This window comes from Eptatretus burgeri, chromosome 7 (genome assembly GCF_056783735.1).
Source record: "Eptatretus burgeri isolate ZD-2024b chromosome 7, Ebu_testis_v1, whole genome shotgun sequence".
Taxonomy (NCBI): Eukaryota; Metazoa; Chordata; class Myxini; order Myxiniformes; family Myxinidae; genus Eptatretus; species Eptatretus burgeri.
In genome coordinates, this window is record NC_140967.1 from 45,584,367 (window position 1) to 45,607,175 (window position 22,809).

Consider the following 22,809-nt stretch of genomic DNA (forward strand, 5'->3'; position numbering starts at 1 on the left):
CACATCATACCAGAGCATTGCTTCAAGAGACAAACAAACAAACAAACAGAAAACATTACAGTTGCTGAGTCATTGCCGAAAAGCTGGGGAGCTGCGGTTCCAGGCATGTGGGCCACATGCCAAAACCCTGCCGGCCTTTCTCCAGAGCAGTTGAGAAGCCATTGCCTCGATTTTTTTTTGTTGTTGTTGTTGTTGTTGTTGTTGTTGTTGCGCCCTTCTTACAAATCTGAAAAGGATGGACTTGACATTTGGGATAGCCCAGTGGTTAATTTTTGGATTCGAACTGAGGCCTCGCTTCCGCCGGCATGCTTGTCCCGTTTAACCATCGTGCAGTGCAACAAAAAATTAGTTAACGCATTAACCTTATCATTTGTGTAACTCGGTAATATTGCATCACTTCAAACGTTTCTTGCAAGGAAACGAGTGGGTGTCTTGACAGACAGCGTAGCTCCTGATTATGTCGGAAAGACTGATGGTGTGCTGGGTCTTGCCCAAACTTGCTCGAACCGAGGCAACGCGGCTGAAATTTTTAACGCAAAATTTGACAGGTGGACCAAAATGAGGACAAGTTCCAGCAGGCGTGTTTTGATTGGAATGATTTTTGTGCTCATTATCCTCTCTGGACGACCAAAGAATCGGCAATCTTTCAGAACCGTGGAGCATCACCCGAAATGATCATTGTGCGATGGTCATGTGGATGTACAAAAGTTTATATTGATGCAGTGGTTTATGACGTTTGTCATGCTCAAGTGTTCATCAGCGAGGCAAAAAGGGGAAAGGTCGGGTGGGAGAGGGGGGAGAGGGGGGGAGTATAGATGCAGAGACAGTACCCCAGATGGGAAGCATGCTGTCTATTGGAGAAATGAGCTTCTGGGAGTATTCTCAGGAAATGTTTGAAATGGTCATTCCTTGCAAACCCCACATCCCCAGTGGAACGCAGCACGCACGTCCGCTCCCGATAGAATCTTTCCACGGCAGCTTTTGTATTTCCATCGGGTGTAACTTTAATCGCCATCATTGAAGCTAAACGAAGCATTTAAAGACTGATGAAAAATCACGACATTTGTTTGTTCATGTGAGGATTATTAGCATGAGGTGTACAAGGCTTGTAAAGTGAAGCATTTTGCAGATTATCTGTCTGCTTGCACTGCCACATTCTGATAATGCTGCTGGCCCGTGTCAGCGCTTTCGATCCTTTGAAAGCACGAGCATACTGCCTCGATGTACATTCCTATTCTACTCACAGCAGCGTGGCCATTACTCCTGACCGGCTCGCCGAACCCCCTCCGTCCCCAACCTTATCCTTGCCTGCTATTATCTGTCTCTTTTTACTGGACTGCTTTTGTTTTGTGAAACAAGTCGAGAATGAAGGGCGGAGGTGTCTGCGGTCATGCTTTGTGGCATGGCAGGGAATAGTCACCGCGGTGTAACTCTGCTCGTCGTGATAGCTCTGTGCCTGGAATCTTGCCGCAGGAGCAACTCGAGAAATTGGATCAGCCCTCACCCGGATGTGTCTGCGACATCGAAGCATTGAAACCAAGCTGGGTCTCTTTACTCAGTGAGTGTGGGATGCACCTGGGGAGGCAAGCGCATGCACACGCATATATCGGCCTGGCCATTATCATCCCCTGTGCAGTACCAGATGGACACTTGCAGATTTCGGTCCAAGTGCATCAGCTGTTGATGCTCAGCCATCGTTTTTATCTGAACTTTCAAGGCCGCAGCACTCGAAACACTTTTTTTTAATTATTATTATGTATATTCACTCTGGTAAAAGGCCCAGTGCTGAACAATAATGGGATAACTTGTGTGGTACATCCTTCCAGCAGCTACTAAAGTCTGCTTTGTAAGAAGCTGGCAGCTGGACTTGAGAAGGAGGCAGAAAGTAAAAGTACAGTGTGTGTTTTCTGGCCTTGATTTCTGGCCTTGTTGGCAAGTGTTTACATACACGATGCCAGCCTGCCAGCCTGTGGGTGTGAGCTGTGTATGGTGCCGGCAGGATAATAAACTCCCCTGGAATCTTATGGTGCAGTTTCAGCGGGTGAGTTTATTAGAACAGCCAATGCCGTCGCATTCCTTTTCTATGCAATTACTCACCCTGGGAAATTTTTTTTCCCCATATTGATAAAACGAAGCTTTATTCAGGAGATGAGTCCAGAAACAACGAGAAGGCATCACAAAATGCAAAGCCCGTCCGTGTCCGCTTGGCACTCAAACTAAACTTGAAGAAAATGTAAATTTTTATTGAACGGGTGTTCTCCATATTATTTTAATCAAGGTTTATCGAAAAGTTGATGGTAAAAGAGTTATGGCCTGCACAGACACACTGCAACTCAATGGTTTAAAAAATATCGAAACAACCCGCCATCCCTCCCTGTGTAGCGGTGGCTGGGCTAATGAGGGCTATTTGCATTTATTCTGACTTTGACCTTTGACATTTTGACCCAATTATTAATTGGTGTTCTCCATATTCTAATAATACAGAAAATGTCTGAAAATTTGATAAAAGCACCAATGATTTAAAAAGACACACACGCACACGCACACGCACACGCACACGCACACGCACACGCACACACACACACACACACACACACACACACACACGCACACGCACACGCACACGCACACGCACACGCACACGCACACACACACACACTATATACATCTATACTTTCTCCAAAGATATTGTGCATTCCTAACGATTTGACTTGTTCTCTGAACTTTGTGACATCTAAAGAATGTTTGCTCGGTGAATTGGCAAGATGTAAATAATAAAAGCTCTTGATTGTGAGTTGTAAATGTTTTGGCATATTTTGTTTGAAAGATTATGCATTGTTTCAGAGCTCTCGCAGGCAGTTTGATCGGCCCCCTGCAGGAGAGGCTGGAAGAATGGCGGAAGATGACCAACCAGATGGATAAGGAACATGCAAAAGGTCAGACACAGTCCTGTGCTGTGATGGGGGTACTTGAGTGCCATTGTGTTGTGCGAGGGTCATTCTCCACTGAGATGCATGCATACTGTTTTTGCCTTACTTCATCGGGGGGAGGGTGCCAGTCATAGTACCCTGATGGGGTGGAGGAAAGACGAGCAGGTTATAATTCGAGAAATATGGTCAGTAGAGCACAGGCTGTCATACTTCACGTTGGATTCCGTGCTTTACGTGCCATTTTACGAGTTCATACCCTGTTCTTTTTGAGGTGAGAATACCCCACCCCCCACTCTACCCCATACCCTACGGGTGTTTTGCACTCTTCTCATGCATCTGGCCTGAGTTGGGGCCAACCAGGTGGGGATTGCTTTGCTAACCTGAAACATGTGTTAGGTAAGGATGGGCGACTGTTAAGAGCTGAATTTCTTGTAACTTGTGGAATATGTTTCGTATTGGTGCCCCCAATGTCTTGTTGATTAGTCACTGGTCAGTAAATCGATTGGTGGCTTTTATATCTTGCTTTATTTATTCTGCATGATATTTAATCTCTAGCCATTACATTCAGAAATTATTGGGGAAATGCCTTAAGATTGATCTTGCATTCCATGATGTTAAATTTATCCTTGCATTGGCTGCTTGACCTGAGAGCCATAGACCAGTGCTTCTAACTTGCTCAGCTATCGAAAAACCTCGTAGAGAGATGAAAATAAGTTCTAAGTATAATGTATCTAATTCCCCTTCCCATGTGTCTACCCCTTCTCTTACTCTGCCGTGTGACCTTTAAGAGTACAAACGGGCCCGGCAGGATATCAAAAAGAAGTCCACGGATACGATCAGACTGCAGAAAAAAGCAAAGAAAGGTACTTTGACTGCAGTTTTTCTTTCCTGAGCATGAGTCGTGGCTGAGTAATCATGAATGTATTTGAGATTTCACTTTTTACGTGGTTATGCATCAGCATAAAGTATAAAGTGACTTGCAAAGTATGAGTCATGTTAATCCTTTCCTCCTGTTCCTTGTTTCCTTGCTCCTTGCAGGCGAGACTTTTGGTGAGCCCGGACACATTCTGCATGCCTTTCCACTCCCAGCTTTGCTTGTCTTATTGATATGCATTTGTAACGATAGATTTGCCTAATGCCTCACTTGCTGGTTGATTTCCAAACCTTCCGAGGTAACTCGTGTGGGAGCCATGGAATTGCTGAGTGCCGAAATGGGATGTATCTTGTGTACAAAGGGAAAAGCCACAGTGCTTCCCGCTAAACCAAAACCATCTGCTTTTCATGACATTTGGTAGATTCATTCTGCATCTATGGAATGTCCTCCCAAATTCCAGTGGAAAATGTGTGGTGTGCTTTAGTTGTTGTCAGACATGCATAACAAATGAAAATGGGAAGATAAACCGTCTGCAAGATCATATATATATATATATATATATATATATATATATATATATATATATATATATATATATATATATATATATATATATATATATATATAATCACTCAGAGCAGAAAGCTATTTTGAAGAGTTGTAAGATTTGACATTTTGGTTGCAGTTTATTTTTTTTCAAACTTTTATCTTTAAACTTTCTCCATGATAGTTAATAGCATGTTCTGAAGCATGTGCGGTACTGTGCTTGTGTGTGCAGGGAGAGGAGAGATGGGCCCGGTCCTGGGCTCTGCTATGCAGGAAGTCACTGACACGTACCTTTTGCTTGAAGAGACCGAGAAGCGTGCGGTCCGCCGAGCACTGATTGAGGAAAGAGGGCGATACTGTACCTTCGTGCACATGTTTCGTTCTGTGCTGGTATGAGACACGTCTGAGCATGTATAATTGTAGTAGAAATCGCCCTATTTATTTGAGCTTTTGGCCGAACCGCCCATTCCAGGAGCTGTTTTTCAATTGATCGCTTATTTGGATGACATGTTGTAAAAAAAAAGAAAAGAACTTGTATTAGGAGTCCCTGAAATGCATACTGTTTTGCATACTACTGTTCGTGAAAGAGCGAGATGACAGAGGGAAAAACGAGCATTGAGCTGACATTGGATTGGGGGACCACAATTGGATGCAAACGGGAATGAATGAATGAACAGGAAAGAGGACAAACAGAGAGAAAGGGAAGGAACATCAGAACCTGCAAGTAAGAGGATTGGGTTAGGTACTGTTAATGGTGGTAGAAAATATTGTATGTCGTGATGGGGGATAACTTGAGATTGTAGTACACCACCTATTTAAAGGCTTGGAGGGAAAGGTGATAATGAACAGCCTCATGGAGGTGGTTCGGCAAATGTGAGGAGGAAAAAAAAAAAAAAAGTTGAGGTGTGCAGTGAGCCTGAATTTTGGGAGTTTCACCAGGAGGAGGGGGGGATAACTGGAAGAACGTATACTTATGGAGGAGCTGGGGAGGGTCGGAGGGCTGAAAGAACAGAGGGAACGAGATTGAAGAACAGGATTCGAATAAATAAAGGAAGGTCACTGACCTTTCTGCGATTAAGAGCAACAGGCCTTGTGCTTCATGGGAGATTCCAACAAAAGTAAGTGATTTTTGCAGATTCCACGAGGAGAGGCAGATGTGATGTTGGGGTACCAGTCCTTAGGAGAGAGCACTGTGCTTCTGACAAAGGCCTTGTAGGCTCGAAGTAGTTTTATTTATCAAGAAATTACTGAGAATGACAGAGGGTGTATTGTTGCCTCACTTGTAAATTGCTTCCTTAATTTTAATTCCTTTAATTTAGCCCTCCCTACCCTTTCCCCCCTCCCCCCTCCCCTGTGCAGATGTTATAAATAGGTGATGACCCCTAATTAACATTTTGGACTTGTGGACATGTTCGAGTTGTGAGGCAGCAATCTTTTTTTTTTTCAGTTATTTTATCGACATTAGATCCATGCTCGACAAACACTGTATGCTGGGCTCATTATAACACACAGATACAACAACCATACCACAAATTAATTACACTAGGACTCTCCACACTCAAAAAGGGTGCTTTCCTCAGCACTTGGGGCTTGTATGCCTGGTGTTGGCTTAATGGTTGGAGTGGTGGGCTTGGGATCCTAGGGTCCTCATTTCAAATCCCGCTCAGCTGTTGAATTAATACCAGGTGGGGTTAACTCGGCCTGTCATCCTTCCGAGGTTGGCAAAATGAGTGCCAGCATGCTGGTATACTGTGTCGGAGTGGCGACCCGTCCAGGATTGTACCCAATAGCCAAGGAGACTGCTTAGGCAGCACCAATGCTCTGTACAGAATATGATCCCAATCTCCTCTCTCCTTGGGGCTTGTGAGTACAAAGACCATTGTGATATTGCCTAAAGAAAAGAAAAATTATACATTTAACCTTGTTTGGTTCAACTTGCAAATGCCGTACGGCCATAATAGCATTTAATGAACTTGCCATAAATGAGAGCATCACGTCTTCCCGAATGCCTCAACGGATTTGAATTGTCTTATTTTATTTTATTTTTTTCAAATCTCCCCCAAAATTATTTCTTTCATTTGTTATATAGATTTAAAATGATATTTTCCATTTAAAAGTGTCGTTCGTTACATAACTTGGTGATTAAACGAGTGTTCCATTATCAATGTTACTCCACCATATCAGAAATACCAGGTGGACTTGGAAACTTTGAGTTTTAAAAAGTTACGTTTGATTGCCTTTTGTATGTTTGGAAATGGTACGATTACAGTGCCCTCCTTACTGAATGATCAAATGTGTTTTTTGGGAATGACAAGATTTGTGTTTGAAGACAAATCATAATTACTTTACTTCTTCAGTAAGGATGCCGTAACCCAAACGTTCATAAAGGGGCTTTCTACTTTTATCCAAGTGCTATGCAGACAATGCATCCGAGAGCTTTGCATCATAGAGCACGTGCTGTTGGCTTCTTGTAGCACCGGCTTGTGGACATTATATAGTACGAATAATAACAAGGAATTCTGATGCAGGAGAAGGCCATTCGGCCCATCAAAGCCTGCACTATTATTACCAACCTATGGTTGTTTGTCCATGCTATATCCTTTTAAAATGTTTCACGTCTAGCAAGGAAGCAGCACGTACCATTTTAAAAGTCTTTGCTATTACTTGGTTGGGGTTCGAACCACCGACCTCCCAGACTCTTACGCCACCGAGGCTGGTCTATTTGATGTTTTTTTGAAGATGGTTATCCTGGGGACTGGAGGGGTAGCTGTTGACCGATCAAAACTGTTTGTTCCAGACATTTCACCAAGGGGTAAATTGACATCGCTATCCTTGATCCTTCCCCACAGAAACTTGAAGCCAAATGCACACATGATTGGTTTTCACCATCCCAGATACTCCATAAGATGGCCTGAGAATCGTAGAGTGTGGCAGGATGCGTGCAGTCTTAGGCACTTGTGGTGTAAGTTCAGATGCAGCCTCTCCACATTGTGACGTGAGGCCTTCTTGAGGTTTCAACTAAGTTTGTAGTTCTTCTTGTCAAAACTTAGCTTCAAGTTGGAAAAAAATAAAAGGATTAAGCTGAGAAAAGGATCAATTAAAGAAACAGAAGGTACATCCTACAAATAAATTTGTCATGTGGACAAATTCTCAGGCCCATTTTTAGTTCAGTTTGACTTGTATATTCGATGTATTACATATGTACGAGGAAGGAAAGGGGGAGGTTGGAGGGCTTTCAATGACTTCCTTATATTATTTAATTGGTTTTGCAGGTGGGAGAAATGGTAGTTAGGAAGTGGGAAGGTAGTTTATGTACAAATTTCATTTGTCAAAAAAAAGTCCAACCTTTCTTTGAGGGTCATCCCAAAAATTCTGTCACCTAACTTATACAACAGACATTGTATCACATGAATGTGATTCTACGTAATTCCGTGCTCTTCAATACACTTTGTCCTGTGGTCGACCAACTCTGATCCCATCAGAGGTTCCACCTGAGCGAAGCAGATGTGACTGTTGACCTCTTCGGTGTCTTTCAGAATGGCTGGATGTGTCATTCGGCACACTACAGGTCTCAGCTGATCACGTAAAGCCGTATTGTTAGTTATATTTATTCACTGGTGCACCCTATGAAACTGCCATGTTTAACGATATTCAAACGTGATCGTAAAAAAAGTAATGTGAAACACCTTCGTGCTTCCTGGTTAGTGTTTGGCCTTTTCAAACATGGGGAAGTCTGCTCTTTCCAATTTGCTGAAGGAGACATCGGTACTGCGTCGTTGTGGCACCGGATTTCGTCTCCAGCAATGATGCAATGCAAAGAAGTGTCACCTTCTTGATTGAAAGATGCCAATGATGCTGAAGAACAGAGCGAGCTGGTTCAGTGCATGCTCCTCTGTGAGGACGTGTGGCACCCATTTTGCAATTGGCATTCGTTTCCCCAGATCCTCCAGTTCTAATTTGATGCTCTGTTCACTTTGTATTCCCAAATTTGTCACTAGTTCTTGAATCGTGATATGCCGATCTTGAAACAAGAAGAGTGATATTGTCCTCGCATCATTGTAGTTTATGTACAAATTTCATTTTTCATGTGGATCATCTCGCCTCGCATCATCCGACTCAAACGTGGTCTGTCTTGCATATCCATTTTGCTCCCAGAAACGATGATGCCCATCGATGAACAGTTTTCAACCGCAGAGAACTATTAAGAAGAATTATAATGGGTGACTGTTACTTCTGCATCACTGTGAATTTAACAAGACTTTGGAACTCTTCCTTACTGATCCTTTCTGCCAGGTCCAAATGCCATTATTTTAATTCCTGAAACAGAACAAATTGTGACAAACTTGATATTTACTCGACATATCGGTAAATATTGCTGTTGTTTCATATGCAGCCTGTGGCTGCTGATTGCATCATTTTCTGGAAGTGCAGTTGTGCTGCCGATGTCTTTGTTACTAGTAAGCTGGTACTCATTTTGTCGACCTCAGAAGGATGACGGGCTGAGTTAACCCACCTGAATTCAACGGCACAACAGGGGCTCAAACTCAAGGCCCTAAGATCTTAAGCCAGCCACCTTAACCATTAAGCCAACACCAGGCTATGTCAGTAAATAATGAGATGGTATACACGTAGATTTGTGAACATCTAGACCTTTTACTTTAAAAGTTACTGGTTTGGTGACGGGACCTTTGGGATGACGTGTGTGTGTGTGTGTGTGTGTGTGTGTGTGTGTGTGTGTGTGTGTGTGTGTGTGTGTGTGTGTGTGTGTGTGTGTGTGTGTGTGTGCGTGCGCACGCTCTCCTTTTGAGGTTTTATCAATTTTTTTTTATTTTGAACTTTTATGAACGAACTTTTATTTTGAGAATATGGAGAAGACTAATTAATTAAATTTACTTTTTTATTTTATTTCAAAAGCTGTTTATTCTCTCAAGTTTAGTTTGAGTACAAAGCGGATGCGAGTGGGCTTTGCATATTGAGATGCTATCTAGACCGACGAGATTGCTGTGAAAGATTGGGTGTAATCGGGTTAGGTGGAGGTGGAGGTGGAGGGAAGAAGACTATGAGGTTGGGGAGGGTGGAAGTGTGGGAAGATAGAGGGATTCTGAACAATATTTATTGGTCTCTTCATGTAGAATCGTAATGAATGCAGGATGGTTAAATGCAGCTCTGACAAGGATACAGTTGTATTATGGTGATTTATTTGCCCCATTTGTTTATCAAATTTAACAGGACGATGTGGAGGAATGGTGTGATCTACATGACTTGGAGGAAAATAAACCATGTGATAAAGACAAAAGGGAAGGGTGTGAATAGAAAAGCTAGGAAATGGATAAAGGCTTAGTATCCCTTGCGTGATCTTTGTTTGTTTTTTTTCTTTGTCTTAAGGCTAAAGTTCTTGGAGGTGCTTGTCATAACTGCATAAGTTGGACAAGGGCATTATGAGAAAGCAGTACCATAGGCACAGTGCTAACAATACTAAACACTTCAATATCATTTTAACGGCAGCAAGCGCTTATCTGCCATTAGGGTTTTAGTGCTCGTAGTATCACAGGTTCATTGGATGTCGTACGCAGATATAGACACAAGGAGTAGTGTTCATACAGAAGCCTTCGGCCGTTTATTCATTCCCAAAGAAGTTTCGAGAAAGTTCTTTAATCGCTTCGTAAAGTTCTGCGAAGGCTCCGTGATGCTGTAAAGGAATGATGATGTTTTGTGACGACAATACTTCAGAAATGCATGACAGTTCCACTATAAATCAAATGCAATAAATCAAACAAACAGGAAACAGACCTCAAATGGCGGCGAAACACGTTATGCAAGTGGCATGAATGTACGTGACGTGCAACGCATTTACATGAAAACGCGTAGAAAATACATTGCAATCTTTCTTACGACATGAAGTCTTACAATTAGCAACATGGAGAGATATACTGACCACTTTAATCCTCCTAAACGAGTAGTGCTTGTATGTAGAAAAAATGTCAAATGGGCCTCGTCGTACCGATGGCCTCGTGGCTCAATATGAACCTCAATATGAAGCTTCACAACACAGTGTTAGCTTTGCAGGTATGAACATTGCAATGCAGTATTAGCTTTACAACATGATGTAAGCTTCGCAGAGAGCCGAAGCTTTTGGCTTCCCAGAATGCATCTGCATCCCTTCTGAGCTGTGTCCAGAACATCTGTTCAGAACATTAATGATATTGGAAATCTTTACTAACCGACAAATGTCATGACTGACATCACATACCTCCTCAAATTAGCTTCTCTAATTTCTAACAGGCACAGTATACTTTAAGTACAACGATCATTTACAAAGATTAACATAAGCTTGTGTATCGGTCGTTCAAGTGAGACAGAGGGATTAAGAGGAAGACCTTTCACATTCAGCGATCTGTTACCAATGGTTAGCCTAACCTTGCGGACATGCTGATCTTCATCCAGGTGGATCTCCATAACTCGGCATATCTGCCAGTAGTTACGTGTCAGCTTTTCGTCTTTCAAATTTTCTGTCTTGAAGTTGTGCTCTGAAGGTATTCCTTCTTCCATCTCGTCCAAAACTGGTTTGCCAGGTGCTGAACTCTTCTCCATCGCTCACAGGAGTTCAAGTCGGCATCTTGGAAGTTACTTGGAGGTGGCATAATCACTTTGGACTTCAATGTCAGCAACTGGTTCGGTGACAAGGGTTTCAGTGATGTGGGATCATTCAAGTTATCAACTGTCAGGGGGCGACTGTTCACGATGGCCGCGGCTTCACACATCAGCATCCTCAACAGCTCATCGTCAAGTCGGTGACCGGCTTGATGTATCAGAGCAGCGAACACGCTCCGTCTTGATCGTATCTGCCGCTCCCAGACACCACTCATGTGACAAGCTGAAGGAATGTTCATTTTGAATTTGAAATAATCACAGTTCTTTGTCAAAAGCATTTTGTTGATTTTGTCGTGATTCATTTTCAGATTGTGGCACACCTTTGTGATTCTGAGGTCTGGCTCTGTTCCGGTTAGATGTTTCTCGGTCTGGTAGAATGACCTTTCTTAAATCTGGTTCTGCATTTGAATTGCTGTTTTCACCATACGAATGATGACCGAGTTTATTGAGCTCTGATCCGCTACACAGTGATTGCGGATATAATTTTCAACGAACTGTTCCTTGTCGATATCGGGCAATGACTGTCTATGTCTTTGATCTGGGAGAGAGTTCCCTTCACGTTTGAGTTCGTGAAAGACGTTTACTTTTGCCTGTGCCATGTCAAGCTCCTTCATAATTTGAAGCCTTTCTAGTTCTGCTTGAACTATTATTGCACGTTCTGCTCTTTTCTTAGCTTCCGAGTCGAAGTATTTTACTTTTGTCTTTAATGCAGCTGCTTCAGTTAGAGCTTCAGCTTTCGCAGATGTAGTTGATGCCTTTGAGGACTGAGAAGCATGAGATTTGGAGGAAGCTCGACTACCTTTAGAAACCTGGGAATCCCTTTCTGCTATAATGTTGCATACAGTGGGGAGAACAAGTATTTGATACACTGCCGATTTTGCAGGTTTTCCCACTTACAAAGCACGTAGAGGTCTGTAATTTTTATCATAGGTACACTTCAACTGTGAAAGACGGAATCTTAAACAAAAATCCTGAAAATCACATTGTATGGTTTTTAAATAATTAATTTGCATTTTATTGCATGAAATAAGTATTTGATACATCAGAAAAACAGAACTTAATATTTGGTACAGAAACCTTTGTTTGCAATTACAGAGATCAGACGTTTCCTGTAGTTCTTAACCAGGTTTGCACAGACTGCAGCAGGGATTTTGGCCCACTCCTCCATACAGATCTTCTCCAGATACTTCAGGTTTCGGGGCTGTCACTGGGAAACACAGACTTTCAGCTCCCTCCAAAGATTTTCCATTGGGTTCAGGTCTGGAGACTGGCTCGGCCACACCAGGACCTTGAGATGCTTCTTACGGAGCCACTCCTTAGTTGCTCTGGCTGTGTGTTTCGGGTCGTTGTCATGCTGGAAGACCCAGCCACGCCCCATCTTCAATGCTCTTGTTGAGGGAAGGAGGTTGTTGGCCAAGATCTCGCGATACATGGCCCCATCCATCCTCCCCTCAATACGGTGCAGTCGTCCTGTCCCCTTTGCAGAAAAGCATCCCCAAAGAATGATGTTTCCACCACCATGCTTCACGGTTGGGATGGTGTTCTTGGGGTTGTACTCATCCTTCTTCTTCCTCCAAACATGGCGAGTGGAGTTTAAACCAAAAAGCTCTATTTTGGTCTCATTAGACCACATGACCTTCTCACATTCCTCCTCTGGATCATCCAGATGGTCATTGGCAAACTTCAGACGGGCCTGGACATGTGCTGGCTTGAGCAGAGGGACCTTGCGTGCGCTGCAGGATTTTAATCCATGATGGCGTAGTGCGTTAATTATGGTTTTCTTTGATACTGTGGTCCCAGCTCTCTTTAGGTCATTGACCAGGTCCTGCCATGTAGTTCTGGGCTGATCCCTCACTTCTCATGATCATTGAGGCTCCACGAGGTGAGATCTTGCATGGAGCCCCAGACCGAGGGAGATTGACTGTTATCTTGAACTTCTTCCATTTTCTAATAATTGCGCCAACAGTTGTTGCCTTCTCACGAAGCTGCTTGCCTATTGTCCTGTAGCCCATCCCAGCCTTGTGCAAGTCTACAATTTTGTCCCTGATGTCCTTAGACAGCTCTCTGGTCTTGCCCATTTTGGTGAGGTTGGAGTCTGATTGATTGAGTGCGGACAGCTGTCTTTTATGCAGATAACGAGTTCAAACAGGTGCAGTTAATACAGGTAATGAGTGGAGAATGGGAGGGCTTCTTAAATACAAAACTCACAGGTCTGTGAGAGCCGGAATTCTTACTGGTTGGTAGGTGATCAAATACTTATTTCATGCAATAAAATGCAAATTAATTATTTAAAAATCATACAATGTGATTTTCAGAATTTTTGTTTTGGATTCCATCTTTCACAGTTGAAGTGTAACTATGATAAAAATTACAGATCTCTACGTGCTTTGTAAGTGGGAAAACATGCAAAATCGGCAGTGTATCAAATACTTGTTCTCCCCACTGTATATAATTAATCTGCAATATATTTGGACAGATGGTAACTATCCTGTTCCAGGGATTAATAGTGCGAGTCATTATCTGGATCCATGCTTCTAGATGGCGTTGATTGATCAAGTAGATCATGTGCCTTTGAAGCGTCATCCATGTGTCTCTCGAGAACATCTCGTTTTTGTTTAACAACGTCCAAATCACTTGAATCTGACAACAGTCTTTCCATGCTTCTTGCCCTCTTGTGCCAGTTTGTAATGGCCAATTTCAAATTATGTTTACGCTGAACTAACTTCCATTCAGTATAGTCATCGGTGGGTTTGGGTTCTCGATCAAAGTGACGTACCACCTCCTCATTCCTCTGTGTGTGTGTACATCACTACTTGCTTCGAACATGAATGGGATAAAATCAGCTTCGATCCTTTTCGGCACACAAACCAATTCCCTTTGTCACATCGTGATCGCAAAGATGTGACAATCACAAAAGTTATGCGTGGTGCTGAGTGTCAGACCGATCACAAAATGATTCGAATGAAATTAAAGATGGTCATTCACCCAAAGATCAAAAAGTCCAGTTTTAAGGCAGTAAGAAAGTTGAATGTTTCGACTGTAAAGTCAGCAAAACCAGACACCAGCTGGCCGAAAAAATAAATGGTGAGCTTACTGCAAACCCAATAGATCCAAATGGCACAAAGACTAACGAATGGAATATCCTGCATGACACGGTCTACAACACATCCAAGATGATGCTTGGACTGAAAACCAGGAAACAACCTGACTGGTTCTCAGATAATTTGTTAATTATTCAGAGGATAATTGACAACAAAAACGAAGCATTTAGAGCATGGCTATCCAGTAACACACGATCATCGAAATTGAAGCTCCAACTTTGTCAAAGGCGGCTGTAAAATGAAACACGCAAGTTGAAAGACCAGTGGCTGTCCCGAAAAGCCCAGGAAATACAACAATTGGCGGATCGAAATGATTCAAAGAATTTCTATGATGCCATAAAAGAACTGTATGGCCCTTCTGCACATGGTGGTGTCCCCCTGCTATCACAATCTGGCAGAAAATTGTTAACCAACCAGGCAGAGATACTGGGTCGCTGGCAGCAACATTTTAACGAGCTCCTCAACAGACCATCGCATGTTGATCAGCGCAGCATAGACCAACTGCCTCAAAAAACCTGTGATTCAGCATCTTGCGAATGAACCAACTGAACAAGAAATTCGTAAGGCTATCAATTTGTTATCAAACGGCAAGTCACCTGGTGAGGATGGGATTCCAGCTGAGATTTTCAAACATGGTGGCGAAGTTCTAATCACACGTCTGCACAGCCTCTATTGTCATATTTGGCGAGACGAAGAAGTGCCCCAACAACTGAAGGATGCTCTCCTTGTTACTATTTTCAAACGGAAGGGCAGCCGTTCGGAATGTGGAAATCATCAAGGAATTTCCCTCCTAAGTTCATGCTCCAAAATACGAACTAAAATTCTTCTGATACGTCTCGTAAATTCAATTTGAGACGAAAATGTTTCGGAGTCGCAGTGTGGTTTTCGAGGCTACCGTGGTACCACGGATATGGTGTTCTCAGCTCACCAACTTCAGGAGAAGTGCATCGAGCAGAATATTGGGTTATATGCGGTTTTTGTTGACCTAACTAAAGCTTTCGATACAGTCTCACGTGTTGCGCTATGGCAAATTCTTCTCAAAATTGGCTGCCCACAGAAATTTGTAAGAGTGCTACAACAGCTACATGATGGAATGCAAGCTAGAGTGTGTGCTGATGGTAAGTTCTCCGAGGCGTTCAATATCAGCAACGGGGTGAAGCAAGGATGTGTTGTGGCGCCTATCTTATTTGTGTTGTTCTTTGCAACCATGCTCAAGGAAGCCTTGAAAACAAATGACAACGGTGTTCACATAAAATTTAGAACGGATGGTGGCATTTTAAAATCTGCATCGACTCCGGGCTAAAACCAAAACCATTGACCTGCTTGTTAGAGATCTTCTGTTTGCCGATGATTGCGGATTATTTTCCCATACCGAGGAGGGCTGACAATCGCTCATGAATGCTTTCGCAGTCGCATCTTCTAATTTCAGTCTAACGATCAGCATAAAGAAAACGGAAGTCATGTATCAACCACCCCCAGGTGTTGTACATCACTCGTCCACGATCCTTGTCAATGGAGAAGAGTTGAAGACTACCAAAACTTTCCCTTATCTCGGAAGTATCTTGTCTGATGATGGACAGCTTGATCATGAAATTGTCAGCAGAATCTCCAAAGCCAGCTCTTCTTTTGGCAGGCTCAGAGAACGGGTTTGGAATAGCCATGACATTAAACTTGCTACCAAAATAGCAGTCTATCGGGCAGTAGTTGTTAGCACACTGCTATATGGAGCGGAGACGTGGACGGTATACAGTAGACACATCCGACAGCTTGAAGTTTTTCAGCAAAGATGCTTGAGCAACATCCTGAAAACAAATTGGTAAGAAAAAGTTTCGAATATCGAAATTTTGGCAAAAACAAAGTGCTGTAGCATCGAAAGCATCATCCGAAAGCGTCATCTGCAATGGTCTTGTTATTTAGTCAGAATGAATGACTTGCATTTACCCAAGTCAATCTTTTATGGTGAGCTAAGAAATGGGTCCAGAAAGTTGGGTAAACCAAGGAAACGTTTCAAGGACATGTTGGCCGATACATTGAGGAAGTGTGATATCCCTGAGTCATCATGGGAAGAACTTGCCAAGAATCGTTCACAGTTGAGGGGAAGAGGTTTGAGAAAGTTTGGGAGCATGAGATTGTGCAAAAGCGACTGCGGCGGAAGGATCCATCCAAGGCAGTGGAAACTGGCTTCCGTTGTGGTGTATGCGACCGACCTTGTGCAAACAAAGCTGGTCTCACTGCCCACAGTCGCGTCCATCGGCAATTGAACCAATCGACATAGTCTAAAACGACACATCATCCATCACTGTACACGATAAAGTGTTTCACGACAATGGCAGCAAAGCGCTTATATGCCATCAGGGGTTTCGTGCTTGTAGTATCGCAGGTTCGTTGGATGTCGTACGCAGATATAGACACAAGTAGTAGTGTTCATACAGAAGCCTTTGGTTTATTCATTCCCAAAGAAACTTTGAGAAAGTTCTTTAATTGCTTCTGAAAGCTCTGTGAAAGCTGTAAAGGAATGATGTTGTTTTGTGACAACAATATTTCAGAAATGCATGACAGTTCCACTATAAATCAAACGAACAGGAAACAGACCTCAAATGGCACGAATGTACGTGGCGTGCAATGCGTTTACGTGAAAATGCGTACAGAATACATTCCAATCTTTCTTACTCCATGAAGTTTTACAATTAGCGACATAGACAGATATACTGACCACTTTAATCCTCCTAAACGGAGTAGTGTTTGTATGTCGATAAAACGTAGAATGGGCCTAGTCATACCGATGGCCTCGTGGCTCGATATGAACCTTGCAACACAGTACAAGCTTGACAACACAATGTAAGCTTTGCAGAGTGATACAAGCTTGCAGCAGCTAGCTGTAAGCTTCGCAGAGAACCTAAGATTTTGGCTTCCCAGACTGCATCTGCATCCGTTCTGAGCTGCGCCCAGAACCTTCGCTCAAAACATGAAGGGTATTGTAAATATTTCGTAACCGACAAATGTCATGATTGACATTACAATCATCCTCATCAAAAGGCCACACATATTCATTCCCAGAGTAGCAGGGTGGCCACCAACTGTGAAGGTTATATTGCTGAAAACCAACCCTGGAAGAGTCACCACTGCACAGTGCACTGTAGATTAGGGCAAGAATCTCGACTTGGGCCGAGGTACCAAAACACAATGGCCTTTTCTTTTTTGATAGGCACCGTGGGATCTTTACATTCCACCAGTGAATGCTCCAAGATGGAACACCAAGCTTAACTTTTGCTGTTCAAGAAAGCACAATCGATGATGCAGAATCCTGCCTGCAAAGCATCAGGATGAGTTTGTAGTCTGGTAGGGATTCTAACCACAGATTATACAGCTCAAAGGCGAGTGTATTACATCTGAGCTTTCCTGGCGGCCAAAGCTCGTCGAGGCACTGACGTTTATATGTTAAACCTATTAACCGATCAGCCTGTTGAATTATCATGGGGGATTTCATTGGCTAAATCAGTCCCAAAGTATATACATACCAAGGAGAGGGGTGAGGGGGGTGGTGGGAGGTTGTGGTTGAGCTTTTCTTGTACTGTTCATCGAGGAAGGGTATCAGCAGAACCTGGAAATATTTCAGGTTTTGCTGACATTTTATGGCTTGTTCCTCCAGCTATATAGAACTGAGATAATTTGTTTTTATTTTTTATTTTAACTTGCGGAGAACACATCCTTGCTTACGAGTTTAATCCCCTGAGAATTAGATTGGATATGCAATCCACATTTGCATAAAGATAATTGGGGAACTCCAACACCCTGAACCCGCTTGGCTTTTAATTTATTTTAAGCTTCTGAGAACCCGCCTGGGCACACTCCGAGTACAACCACCAGTTTACAACTCATTCGTCTCGGGGTTCAGGAGTGCATAGAAGTAAAACAAACACTGAGTTCTCAAGTATATATATATATATATATATATATATATATATATATATATATATATATATATATATATATATATATATACACAATTGTGTGTGCATTAACGACCCACCTAGAAAGAGAGATCTTTCTTCACCAGCAGGTGATGAAGGATTACAGGAAATTGATAAAATAGTTTCTGTAGTTGGCAAATTTCATTACCATTGTGTACATTATTACCCCTTGCCACCGAAAGTGGACAGAAGTTTTCACCCCTGTTCTGTTGTCTATGAGCACGATTTCTCAAAAAGTTGTGGATAGATTCAGACAAAATTTGGTGGACAGGTTGGGTATGTAACAAGGAAAAATTGATTAGATTTTGATGAACATCCACATCCGGTAGCAGACACTGGAGTTTATTTTATTTTTCAAGTCATCCTTCACCATTGAGGGGTCGGGCCAAAAACAAAGTGATTCCTCACCATTCAGAGATCGGGCCAAAAACGATAAATTGCATGATATCACAAAACGTTATGGACGGGTTCTAACAAAACTTGGTGGATGAGTTGGGTAGGTGACAAGAACAAACCGATGCGGTTTTGGTTAAGGTCCAGATGCAGATCCGGCCTCACGGTGGGATACAAAAATGTAAACTGTTCAACTTGGCGGAGGTATGTACTCTACCAAGTGCCATTCTAGTCTTCCCACTGTGATTAGAGCTCCCAAAGGATATTGCACTGAAGATTACATGGTCGACAGACATGACACTATGGAAGAAAAATGTAGGAGCTGGCACAAAACTTCTGCTTTCCGGTTGTGGGATCAGGTGATTAAATCCCGAAGTAACCATATTTATTTATTTATTTATTTCTTTTGTTAAACTTTTATCCATTCATCTTCACTGGAATCTTTGATATATCGTATGTGATAATGGCCAGACTTTTTGTGTTGTGATTGAAGGGGTAAATGTAATGTTATTATCCAAACTGATTACATGTCACCGTGACAAGTTACTTTGTTATGAAGCCACGTAAAGTACTGATGAGGAAGAATAATGGAGGATGACTTGCCATTTCCTTTAAAACCACAAATGCACTTATGATTATCCTTTTATCCTTTTAAAGTTAAAAAAAATAAAATAAGGTTGAAACAGCTAAGTGTATAAGGGATACAATTTATTGTTATTTGTATTTGGAAGTCGAAAACAAAGTTTACCAAACCCTTGAGGAGAGATGGCCTCAAGCACGAGTCGTTTGTGACGAGTTCAACACAACAGCTGCGATTTAAAAAAAAAAAAATCTATTTATTTATTGTGCGGAGCAGAATCGACATCACCAAAGGCGAATGACAACCAGAATGCTCTGGTTCTTTGTACTCCAAACCGCTGGGAAATCGAGCAACATCAGGACAGTTGCCAAATCGTGGTTAGCATTCAGCGGGATGTTGACCGTTTCCGTGACTGTGGGCATCTCGTCCGTCTCAAAAGCAGATTGGAATATTTCCAAAAGAAGTAATGCCTCTCGAGAATGTTTTGCTTTTCGGTGAGCCGTTCCAAATTTCTACAAATAATCAGGGCTAATGATACGCAGGTTTGCAGATTAAATCCAAACGTGATTGTACAATATTGAATTGATGATTGTGATCTTTTATTTTATTTGGGGTCCAACCATTTGATGAATGGGGAATGTGAACCAGGCTATAGGGATGGAATGTCCCATTGTATCAAAGGCTGAACGATGTCTGTGTTGTCTTGACACCTATGTTCAATAGCTGCTTCTGTAAGATTTATGATAATGTGAGCTGGCTGGGCAGGACAATTGAGTGGGTCACTTGACTTGGCTCTCGTTAGGCTCGAGGGGATTTTTGCAGAACCGAGAGGCTCGTCCGTTTGCTTCTTTATGTCGGGAATCATTTTGGCAGAGGAAAACGCCAGAGGATGTGAAACTATTTTTGGTTATGCCAAGGCCTTTTGCACACGCTTATCTTTTGTGTCATGTGACTTGTGCATGTATTCCATGTGACCCATTTCCCTTGCCTTGCATTGTTTGCGTTTGTGTGCTTAGCTGGTTTGTTATCCATTGCTAATGCAAGGGGAAGCTGCAGACTTGTCTGTGCGTGTTGCTTTTGACACCCCTCTGTAAATTTGTATAAAGTAAGATTCGTCCCATGGGGTAACATGTCGGCTGTTTTTATTTATTCCGTATACGAATACTGAGGCTCACAGAAGAGCTAAATGGCAGGTTAATGGAGCAATACAATTTTGGGGAATAGGTGGATATAATACATACTGACACAAAAGGTGAATAAGAGTAATAATAATAATAATTGGTAGGTAAAGGGGAATGATGTGCGGAGGGGGAGGATGGAAGTTTATATTGACAAAAGGAAGGATGATGGATAGATAAAGGAAGGGAAAGGAGTGTGCGGAGAGGAGATAGGAATGAGGTAATGGAAGAGACATGCATGCGTGGGAGGGGGGAAAGGGGAAGGGGGTGCGAGAGAGAGAGGAAGAGAGAGGAAGAGAGAGGCACACACACACACACACACACACACACACACACACACACACACACACACACACACACACACACACACACACACACACACACAGAGACAGCACTGAATAAAAGAGTGTGGCTTGGGGGTTAGTGGGAGGTGATTTAACAGGTGGGAAAAAATTAGATAAATAAGTAGTGGTGAGGTGAAACCTCAGCCTAAAAGGTAGAGCAGCCTTGATAATAGTTGCTCTTCAGAGCCAAAGATAGTCATTTACATGCTAACACCAAAGTGTGTGAATGTGTCTACTTTATATTGTTGGAGTTGCTACCCACACAGCAAGCAGATTTACCTGGTGTTGAGGAATATCCAAGTCGAGCACAGCACTCGCTTACCTGCATTATTATTCCAGAAAACAATATGCCAATCGACGAAACGACATGGTTCCCACTTACAGCTTGATAAAAAGAGTCATTTGGAATAAGGAAACTTGCCTTAGGTTTTGCTCCATCTGGAAATCAAATGCAGACCCTCTCTTGCGAGGCAAGCTCATTATCCACGATGCAAGGGGGCTCCTCAACAGGCATAAAGTTGGTCTGAATGGCTCTGTAAAGCCTGGAATTATGTGAAATGCAGAGAGAGCTTGGGGTGTGAAACCAGATAAAATCTCATTTACAAAAACAACCAAAAAACAGTTGACGTGACATACCTGTCAGAGATGTCAATTTGCATGAGCTGATGGCATTTATAACATGGACTGGAGAGTTCATAGAACATGATACCCCATGCAGTGTTTTAGTATAGACTGTACTTCAATTTTAATAAAATAATGATATTAAATATTGTTTTAAAAATCCAAGTTTCGTGCTACGTAAGCAGTCTTATACCCTTGTGTGATCATTCTGGTCACTACAACCTACCTCAGGTCATCCCTCGTCTACACTCATGATATTTTCCAAGGCACTCCCTTTTTCTAAGTTGTGACCCCTCCCTCCCCTCTCCCTTACCTCTTTTCCTTTGTTACCTCCGCCGCCGTAGGTGAAGGAGGTTATGTTTTCACCCCTTTCAGTCTGTTTGTTTGTGTGCAGGACATCTCAAAAAGTTGGGGATGAATTCGGATGAAATTTTGTGGACTTGTTACGTGCGACAAGGGCTAACCGATTCGATTTTGGTGAAGATCCGAATCCGGATCCGGATACGAGAATTATTTAATTTTTGAAGTGATTCTTCACCATTGAGAGATAGGGCTAAAAACTATATATAGCATGATATTTGTAAAATGTATTGGGCTGAATATGTTCTTGTGGATCGGGCATTGCGTGGTGGAGGTATGCGCTCTACCGAGTGCCCTTCCAGTTGGTTATCGGTTGGTTTGTTCCTTTTTTGTTTCATCTCCCACTTTCCCCACCCCCTTCTTGCTGCTTCATTCAGCTTATGTGTAGCTTGTTCACCCTGTGTCCTCCCCCATCCCCTTGATCTCACCTTCACTCACCTATACTCTTGGTGTTTCCTCCTTTCCATTACATTTTGCTTTCGATCTTCCATGAGCCTCGATCATGTACACCACCTTATTTAACATGTCCAGGTACTGCAAAATTAGAGGTTCTTGGAAGTATTTTGACAGGTGATTTGTGTTCTACAGTGTTCAACCATATAATTCGATTTAAATAAAATAAAGATTGTAAAAGTCATAAATATATATTGATTCCCAGTTTTACCATGGTTTTACTCAGTGTCTATTGCGCCACCCTATCCAACACGTTACATTAGTTCTTCGTGCCAGTTGTATGTGTCCTTTATGACATCCTTAAAAACAGTAAGTTTCCTGTTTGGAATGATTTTCAATTTTGTTTGACTGCCAAGCAGACAGGCAGGGTATGAATATTATCTCACTCTTCGCTGCACATGTGCGATCAGGATGAATTCAGAGACGAAGTATGGTAAAACAGCAAACTTGTCTTCCGATTCGTGTTCAAAACATAACTTTCGATTTAAATAAGTTGTTCCTCGATCATGAACCAATTGCTTAACCCTGTTTTTTCTCTTTGCATGTGCGGGGTAAAAATGTAAAACAATCCATCACAAGTTGAAATTGGGGATGTTTTCAACATTGAGTTCTTGGATAACTATGATGGGGATTTTATTTTTTTAAACCAAGCAAACAAACAGCAGGATACTGGTAAACACCAGGAAGAGCTTTTGAATTTCAGGATAAGCATGTGTAAGGCATGATGAGGTAGAGTGCATGGAGGCAGAGTCACCATGCACACTTACATGTGCATTACCTTGACTTTTATTGGTTGTTTTAAAGCCA

The 22,809-nt window shown here is 42.3% G+C and overlaps 1 protein-coding gene across 1 annotated transcript in view; it reads left to right on the forward strand.

Moving 5' to 3' along the window:
- The window catches only part of LOC147023159 (protein MTSS 2-like), a 71,001-nt gene that overhangs the window by 12,941 nt on the left and 35,251 nt on the right, over nucleotides 1-22,809 (forward strand). Inside the window, exons 4-8 of the mRNA XM_085888300.1 lie at nucleotides 1,474-1,558; nucleotides 2,845-2,936; nucleotides 3,719-3,793; nucleotides 3,969-3,980; nucleotides 4,583-4,740. Coding sequence (XP_085744426.1) covers nucleotides 1,474-1,558; nucleotides 2,845-2,936; nucleotides 3,719-3,793; nucleotides 3,969-3,980; nucleotides 4,583-4,740 — 422 coding nt within the window. The remainder of the gene's footprint in view (nucleotides 1-1,473; nucleotides 1,559-2,844; nucleotides 2,937-3,718; nucleotides 3,794-3,968; nucleotides 3,981-4,582; nucleotides 4,741-22,809) is intronic.